At 46.4% G+C, this 8,846-nt stretch overlaps 1 protein-coding gene across 1 annotated transcript in view; it reads right to left on the bottom strand.

The window, feature by feature from the left end:
* Positions 1–604: 604 nt before the first annotated feature.
* bahcc1b (BAH domain and coiled-coil containing 1b) overlaps positions 605–8,846 on the bottom strand; it is a 54,469-nt gene continuing 46,227 nt past the window's right edge. Inside the window, exons 19-27 of the mRNA XM_084341915.1 lie at positions 7,279–7,456; positions 6,977–7,094; positions 6,462–6,537; positions 6,234–6,342; positions 6,026–6,142; positions 5,795–5,932; positions 3,739–5,168; positions 2,710–2,946; positions 605–2,171 (exon numbers count right to left, since the gene is read on the bottom strand). Of these exons, the coding sequence (XP_084198041.1) occupies positions 1,962–2,171; positions 2,710–2,946; positions 3,739–5,168; positions 5,795–5,932; positions 6,026–6,142; positions 6,234–6,342; positions 6,462–6,537; positions 6,977–7,094; positions 7,279–7,456 (2,613 nt within the window). The 3' untranslated portion in view covers positions 605–1,961. The remainder of the gene's footprint in view (positions 2,172–2,709; positions 2,947–3,738; positions 5,169–5,794; positions 5,933–6,025; positions 6,143–6,233; positions 6,343–6,461; positions 6,538–6,976; positions 7,095–7,278; positions 7,457–8,846) is intronic.

Raw genomic sequence — 8,846 nt, 5'->3', positions numbered from 1 at the left:
CATTCATGATCTTCCCCCCTGTACATCCTATACACTGACAACAAACAGTCATCACAGGCTTGCATAAACAGTAAGACAATGATAAACGAGGGAAAACAAGCGAACATAAAACACACACGCAGAGACATTTTTGGCAAAGCAGGAATAAAAGTGACAAGAAGCATAATTTGTGATTTGATCCTTATCTTGTTTTTTTTTTCGTCTCTCAACATTGTCCCATTGATTGGCTCTGATTGTCCTTCACAGTCACGTGATGCCGTTCTGGTTGCCATAGAGAGCTCAAGTGCATCAGCTGGGCAGTGTGCAGACAATGTTGCTGCAGCGCTGGATGAACAGGAGCAGACAACGAGAGGAACTCGACTTAAAATACCTCGGTGATTGCAGGGGTCCCGGATTCAGATTTGATTGAATGTTTTTTATAAAATCGTTTTCTTCTAATGCGCTGAAGCGTAAACTCACAGGTGCTTTGGTATGTTTCTTTTTGATGCCAGATAAATATCTACATTTCATATAGGAATACAGGCTAAAATAGATAAAGAAGAGCTAGATTATTTTAGGATCAGACAACAGCAGAAACTCAGTTTCTTTTCCAGTATTTGTTAAAAAAAAAAAAAAAAAAAAAAAGAAAAGCTCCCAACAGGAAACGCACATTCTAAACCCGACGGAGTAAAATAAGGAGAAAAAATGTGGACACATATTTAAAAAGAGCCTTTTTCTGATTTTCTTATAAAAACATAAAAACACACCCTTTCAACATATTCACCCTTCGCCTAAAAGCAGGGCTTACAACCACAAATGTCTTCACATCAGTTGTACAGTTTGACCCCAAATCCAAACCTCCGATTCTGTTCAGTGCATTGAGAGAGAAGGAGACTAACCCCACTTCCTCCCTCCGTCAGACCCTCCCAAACCCACCCACACACACCCTAAAAAAATCTAAATAAAATAATCTTCTCTGCAAAAGGAAACAACAAAAACAACAAGAACAAATATATATGTATACTATTTACAACATGTTATATTATGCATAATGCTGTACAAAGCACACACACACACACGCTCATGCACACGTACGCACGCACACCAACACTCACGCTCCGTTCATAAAGACAATCCAACAACCTGTACATGTGTCTCTGCACCTGAATAGGAGGATACAAGAGAGAGGTATTGACGTGTATGGCTTGACAGGAGAAGAAATCGTTTTCTGCACGCTAAGCACTGGACAGATTAATATTCAGAGTGTTAGAGACATACAGACGGCGCGTCATGGCGCCATCTTTGCTTGGAGAGCGCATGTGTGCACGTGCATGACCACACATACAGTACAAACACGCGCGCACGCTAAAGCGCTATTTACTTAGAGCTCATTAAATGCCAAACAGGGTCATCGCAGCCACTCTGCAAACACACACACACACACACACTCACACACGCATTTACACACAAAGTCCGAACTACAGTGTTTTTTGGTCCTGTTGGGGATCTCCCAATCACGTTGTCTTCTTCAAACTACCAGTATAAGACCATTAAAACCCTCCAAACCAGTGTGGTTTACATGAAGTCTCTCCTTCCCATATAGCCTCTCCTGCTGGAGAGCAAAGTCTGCCACCTTTCCTCCATACTGTACTCCAAAGTGCTCATGTCCTTGGGTCCTGTTCTTTTGTCGCAGTGACGAGATACTCCATTACTTCAGCCACAGGAAGGCTGAAGACTCTCGCTGCAATAAGGAGCCACACCTGATAAAGAGGTTAAATCTGGATCAGACTTTCACAGACTCCTCTAAGTGCCAGTACTGTCGGGCTTTATCCAGTGGGGCTAGCTCCTTCTCGTACAAGGGACAGATCAACACGCAGAGCATCAACTCTTTGTCTTGGTTTCCCTCTGTTCTGAGGACCATCCTGGAAGCAGTCAACTCCAGCCTTCAGGTCAATATTTGGATTTCTCTCCAGCTGGCGATGCTAGGACACGATGGCCATGCCGTCTGCGCTGATCAGCTGGCCCGTGGTCGGTTCGTAGCTTCCAGCCAGGTAGAAGAGGTCGTTCACCGTGTTGCCGGGCTTACGTTCGCGCATCAGGTGATCATACTCGGCCTTGCTGACCACCTGACAGCGATGGGAGATGGTCTGCACGTCATTCTCATCCTCATGGCTCGACTGATACAAGGCATTCTAGGAAAGAGACAGGAAGAAGGGTTGATACATCAGCAAGATAATCAAAATGTTGTATTGACACTTGCTCTCACAAGCGGTAAGATTGTCATGTTTGTGGTGGCAGTATCTTCGCTGCTGTTTTCTTTCTGTTCTTCCCACACATACCGTCTTTGTCATGTCTTTCATTGTGGGTTTTTTCATGATGAAGTTTGAGTTTCTGCAAGTGATCTTTTATGAAGTTGCTGCTCATTCGAACTAACCCAGCTCTTTTTAGATTTGTTCCAAACAAACCACAATTGCTGTTTGCTAGATATGCAAAACGCATGACTTCCTCTGCAGCAGAGACTTTCCCAGGGAAAGACCCACCTCACGCAGAGTATTCAGAACTGCAAATGGTAGCAGGTTCATGAACTAAGTGGAGGTTCAACCATTCGTATCAGATGGGAATAGGGAATAAAAAGGAGCAAAGTGGTAATATATTTATATGAAAATGTCACGGACTGTTACTTTGACCGTTCCCGTTTTAGAAATTGTACTTGCACTCCGTGGTCTTTACCTTGCCATCTCGGTGTCGCTTCCCCAGGCGAGTCTCCTCCGGGTGGTAGAACCACTTGACCCTGACCACCATGCTGGAGCTCCATGACTCCCAGAGGCTCTCCACTCTGCCCACGTAGGGCAGCTGGGGCCGGCCAGGTGACAGGAACACAGCACAGTCCCCGACACGCACCGTCTCCTTGCCCCGCACGATGGCCTTGTAGAAAAGCTTGCGGGCTTTGCCCTTCAGACCTCTCCTCTGTCCGGGGAAGAGAATAAAAATAGCACTCTCAGTGAATTTATTCAGTGAAAGGGGTTTAGTTCATCACCAAGCATGGCAAGAGTTAAGCCAAAAAAACACTCCTAAACAAAGAAAAGGTGTTGGCCGGTTCAATTCCTAGCACTAATCATAACACTTATCTTATTAAGTTCAAGAGTATGTTTGCAGGCAGACAAGTAACTCACTCTAAACAAGATAAAGGCAATAAAGCCCAAACTGAAGTAGAAGTTATGATTACAGTAACCATAACCTGGGTAACAGATCTATATATCTGCTCCATCTTATGATTTGTTGGGGCATGTGCGCACCCATGGGTCAGCTTCTTTATTAATCTGCACATCTCAGTCGGTGTTTACAAAGCAAACAACATGGCAGAAGGGAAGCTGAGAGTGGCAGCGGTTGCTCAAACTGTTTTGTTCCGTTATCTCAGGATCATGACTTAATAATCAGGATAACAAACTCAGAGATTAGCCACACGGAGTAAGCCTTACAGTGTAACCAATGTGTACAAAGTCTGAGGCAGAATAAGCAATGCCAAGAGCGCTCATATTTGATCATTGCATGTACTGTATATAATCAAGGTGTGACACAGCAGAAACTGGAACAACAATCGCTAACCTACTTAAGCTGTGAGGTTAAGTAGGTTACCGATACCCAAGGCAACGATTTTGAAAGCATATAACCAAGATAATGAGGAAAAAGTTCTGCGGCACAGTGACGAAAAGCAGAAAGGTTGCCAAAAGTATCTCTTATATCTTGGATTTGTCCTACCTGTGTTGGGTTGCCAGACCATTTCCACAGCTGGCGTCCAGGCAGAAGAGGAGTCATGTTAGGCAGAGGCTCAGGTGATGACATCCTCTGCCTCTTAGCTGTTGCTGGGTCCTTGGAGGAAGATTTTGACTGCTGGCTCGCAGGACTGCTTTGGCTCTGATGGTGACTGTTAGCAATTCCTTCTTTCCTCTTCAGCTGGGTCTTCACTGTGCTACTGTTAGCCACCATACTCCCTTTTGATCCAAACTCCTTCCTGTCTTCTGCTCTGTCGGCCCTCGACTTTGAACCCGAGACAGCCATGCTGGCTTTAGCCACAAAGCCATGACCTGGGGCTGAGGCGGAGGGAGATGGATTGGAGGTGGTAGGGTCAGGGCTCAGGAGGTCAGAGGTCATGTTCTGCCTGTTCTTGTGTTTGTCCTGCTGGAGCAGTGCACGGCGCAGCAGCACAGAGGAAGACTCTTCATCAGAGGAGTAAGAGGAGTCATTGTCAGACGAGCAGAGGGACGAGGAGGAGATGGAGCCGGAGGAGGAAGAAGATGAGGAGGATGAGGAGAAGCAGACAGAGAGACGAGAGAGAAATCGACCACCACGGTGGGACGAGACTGTTGCACTTCCTCCACGTGCCTCAGCGTCTTGACCATCATCCTCATCATCCTCATCCAGTTCAGAGTAAGAGCTCGGGCAGTCACTCTGGTAGTCCAAACTAAAATCCCCACCTTGGACTCCATGACCTGCTGACAGAAGATCCTTCCTCCGAGGTGGTGCGCCCTTTTCAACAGCCTCAGAACGGGCTCCGGCACTGTCTCTCTTCTTGCCATCCTTCACCAGCGAGGCAGGATGGATGTATCGCAGCGGTGCCCCTGCGGAGGCCAGACTCTTTCCTCCTCTCCCTTCACTCCCCCCCAGCCGAAGCAGGGCCTTGCTGTTCTTTGTTTTAGGAGAGGTCACTCCTTCATGGTCAAGCTTCACCAGGAACTGTTTCCTGTCGCGTTCGCTCAATGGCTTCCTGCTTCCAGCTGCCATTGCCGTGGGGACAGCTGGAGAGCAAGCAGAGGACAAGGAGTCCCGGAGCCCAATCGAGGCTACTGCGGTAGCAGGTCGCCCGACCACAGAGCCTCCAAAGGTAGAGTAGCCGTTGGCGATGCTACTGAATGAGTCACCTTCAAAAGGGGAGCCAAAGATGCCTTTGAAAGGCATGGGGGGTCCGAGAGGGTGGGAAGTGGGCCGATGAAAGAATCCCAAGTCCCGCTCACGTATCCTCCTCTGGGTCTTACGAGATGTCCCATTGAAGAGGAAGAAGTCAACTGGCGGTCTCTTCCTGGGCGCGGACCAGTTCAACAAGGAAGCGTTGCCTTTGGTTACAGTGTCTGTTACTGGTGTCGGCGTGCAGGCAGTCTTAGGCACTGAGTGGATTTTCTTCGGTCTGCCAACTGAAAAAGGAGATGGCAACAGAGAGGAGTTATAATCAATATGGACTGACAGGTCTGAGATTAATTGAGGAACTAAGAGCTTTGGAGAAACTTAATATCTTTATCTCTTTGATCTTCACCTAGACAGGTAAGTTTCGACATAATCATTAATCATAGTACAACAAACCTGGTAAACGTGTCTCTCCTTCCAGCTTTATTGTTCTATGAGTTTGTGATGAGTTTCATGTATGTCGCATAGCTACAGAAAGTGACACTGATGACACTTCATAAAGTAATGATTAATGTGATCATATAAAGGGTAAATGATAGGCGGCAGTCAAGGAATGCTCGCCTTTGACATGGAGGCATCTGATAATTGGTTGACAGTTGAAACTGTTAATGCCTGTAAATGTTTGGGGGATTTTAGCACGGCCTGAGGGGCTGTGTGTCTGTGTGCAGCTATTTACTAGTTAGACCGGTTCTTCTCAGACAACATAAATTATAGCTATCGGAATGATTCTCAGACCAACAGTTTAACTTGCACACATGAACCAGAGATTGCGTAAATGTTGATTAAAATCACCCTCCAAATGGACGAATCTTTGCAAAACGTTACACATTTGTTGGAGGGGAAGAGGATGCCTCACCTGGTCTTTTCTCCTGGGGCCTCCCTGCTGCATCCTCATTGGTTGGTTTCTCTGTGGGTGCGTCTTTCTTCTCCTGTATGGAGCTTCGTCGGCCTCGGCGACCAGGTGAGATCAGAAGTGCTGGAGAAGGTTCAGCGCCTGAAAGAGGAAAGAAATAAGAAATGAAATGCTGGACTTCTGTCTGTCTGTCTGTCCGTCTGTCTGTCTTCCTTTCTCTCTGTTTATACTCACAGTGGATTTGATATCCAGGGGGCAGAAGCCTGATGTTTGCGAGAGAGATCCTTCCTCTGTCTCCATCATCAAACTCCACCATCACACTGCCCTCCTTCTCCTCCTCACCTGGACCTCCTAAAGCACAACACACAGGACGGAGGACATGAGTCCCTGCAATGTACCAGCGTACCTGTGCAGAGTAAGTCTGTCGGTCCGTCTTGCTCACCTCGATGGACGTATCCAGGGTAAAGACAACGGGAGCGCTCGCTCCAGTAGGCACACACTCGTGTACCAGCAGTAAGGATGGCCTCGGTCTGGGGCCGCACGTCTAACACCTAGAAAAATCACAAATACCCGTGAGTAACTCATGTGGAATTTCATTTAAAGGTCCGCGCACATCTACCCACAAAACTGCAAAATGTTAAAAACATGCAGCCTTGACACGAAAACTCACAGCTTCCTGAAGTAGTTGTTCCAACGAGTAGATCCGTGGCCGATTTCCTCGTTCCCCTTCGATGACAACACTAAATCTAAGAGGAAAAAATGAAAGGGAAATTAATAAAAAAATATATATTTCTTTTAAAAGTATCATTTTCACTCTTAAATTCAAGGTTTGGTGCTCGGTTTCTGTCACTGGCAGCTTTGTTGGCTGTCACTACTGTGTTTTTTGGCTTTGTAATCGTCTAGACTTCTTGTTTGTCGAGATTCTCACAGCTGCCAGGCATTCAACCAGTGCTAAGTTTTGAACAAGACTCTTGTTGTATTGTGTCTTTTTAGTGCTTAACTAAAGGGTTTCCCAGAGGAAGATCCCTCTCTTATCCAACCATGCTTCCTGTCTTGGGATCAATAGATGACGGACTCTGCTCTTATCTCTGGAAGCTTCATGTTTTATTTTGTTTAATTTTTAGCGCACTTCAGCTGCACAATACTGTGGGAAGCCCTGAACTCTTTTATGGGTTTGTATCTTACATGTCAGGCAGGTCCAGGGTTTGGACACAGGCGGCGTACAGCAGCTCATCCTCCTTAGAGATCAGGATCTTCAGCCCGTCCACAAGCATCTCTTTACTCAACACGCAGTTTGGCAGGGCTGCGGAGGGAGGGCGTGGTGTGAAGATGGATGGATGGAGAAGATAAAGGGGGAGATATACATAATTTGTGAGCGGGTTGAATTATTGCTGTGTGACGTGAAAAGGAAGGCAAAGAGGGGTGTGCATGCATGTGTGAAAAGGATCCAGCATTCTTTTAAATGATGTGTCACTGTTTATGCCTACCAGGTATTCTGCAAGGCATGTTGGGGGGGAGGTGAGTCAACATTTTCTCCTGCGCCTCCTCCTCCTCTTCCTCTTCCTCCTCCTCCTCGCCCTCCGAAAAGCTGCTCTCCTCATCCAACCGAAAGCCGTCGTCGGCCGCAAAGCTCTGCAGGAGCCGGCTCACTGCGTGGCCTTTGGCCTGGACAGGAAGCAGGATATGACATCAGTGGGCAGAAAGCAGGATATGGTATCACTTCCTCATATGCCCAAATTAATCAACGGTAAACAGGATCTGCAGGTGACCGAATCAAGGCCGATGTAGTGAATCCATCAGTGCAAAACTACCGCGGGCGCCGACTCCTCTTGTAATGTGATATTTCAATTTAGCATGCAGGATTTTTTTCTCACTTGTCACCGTTTACTCAAAGGTCAAAGGTCACAGTCAGTCAGCTCTCGAACAGATAGACTAAGATATTGCCCGAGGACACGTCAACAGGGCGAACGACTGCTAATAAAGGAGCTTAAACTCTAATGTACATTCTCACCATACAAACACTCATACACAAACACACACACCAGATACTATCCATCTCCAGACCGGTTTAAGCTAGTCTATCTTGAGATGAATGATGGCTGATGATGGAAAGTCAGCTCACCCAACAGGTTTCTGCTTGTATTAAGGCTTTCCAAAGAAAAGACCATAACATTCAATGCATGAGAGGTAATGTGTGTGTGTGTGTGTGTGTGTGTGTGTGTGTGTGTGTGTGTGTGTGTGTGTGTGTGTGTGTGTGTGGGCGTGCATGTGCTGTCTCTTGGAGTTTTCCACATCAGGAGACCATATATTTTAGTGACAGAAGTTTCGTCACCAGAGGGCATGGGTGATTATTTCCCTTTAGTGCTGGTGGTGTGTGTGTGTGTGTGTGTTTGTGTGTGTGCAGGCATGCATGGGTGTGTATAGGGTTATGGCCAATGATTATCTTTATACTTCTGTGTTTGGTTTGGAGTTATGTGTTTTTGGACATTCCCTCACAATGAGTCAAAGACTAGAGCAACCTCGCGGCACTTTCTCATTAAAATGAATGTGGGTGTCTCGCCAACGGCTGCCTGCACGAATACAACAGGGCCGCTGGTGTGTTAATGCAGCAGGCAGGCATGCGAACACACACCTATGGCAAGAGTAAATGGTATATTTAACAAAGTGACTGATTTAAAGCTGATATACTGCCTTCCTGTAAGGAGTCAGAGTTATTGGTAGGTAGTTTAAGACATAATCTGTAGGATTTTCAAACTTCCTGGCAGGGTGTGGCTCACTTCGACAAGGAAGGAGCGAACATTAGGCGAGGGCTTTTCCAAATTCCTCCTTGCTTCTCTCTTTCTCAACCTTTATATACACACAGCAGAAGGAGTGACCTTCTCTGAGTCACCTTTTCTTTTATACTCACATTTCCAGTCAAGCTGACCCCTGTCCTGACCGCTGTTTTGTTCTTTACACGAAAAACCAGGAAGTTCCTTTTGATCATCAACTCATTCCCAAAATAATGTAATTACATTCCTTACTACGCTTTGACAGCGGTATTTTATTGCAATAC

The sequence above is a fragment of the Pagrus pagrus genome (genome assembly GCF_965226575.1).
Source record: "Pagrus pagrus genome assembly, chromosome: 21".
NCBI classification, from domain to species: domain Eukaryota; kingdom Metazoa; phylum Chordata; class Actinopteri; order Spariformes; family Sparidae; genus Pagrus; species Pagrus pagrus.
This window is presented reverse-complemented; position numbering and strand designations above follow the sequence as displayed.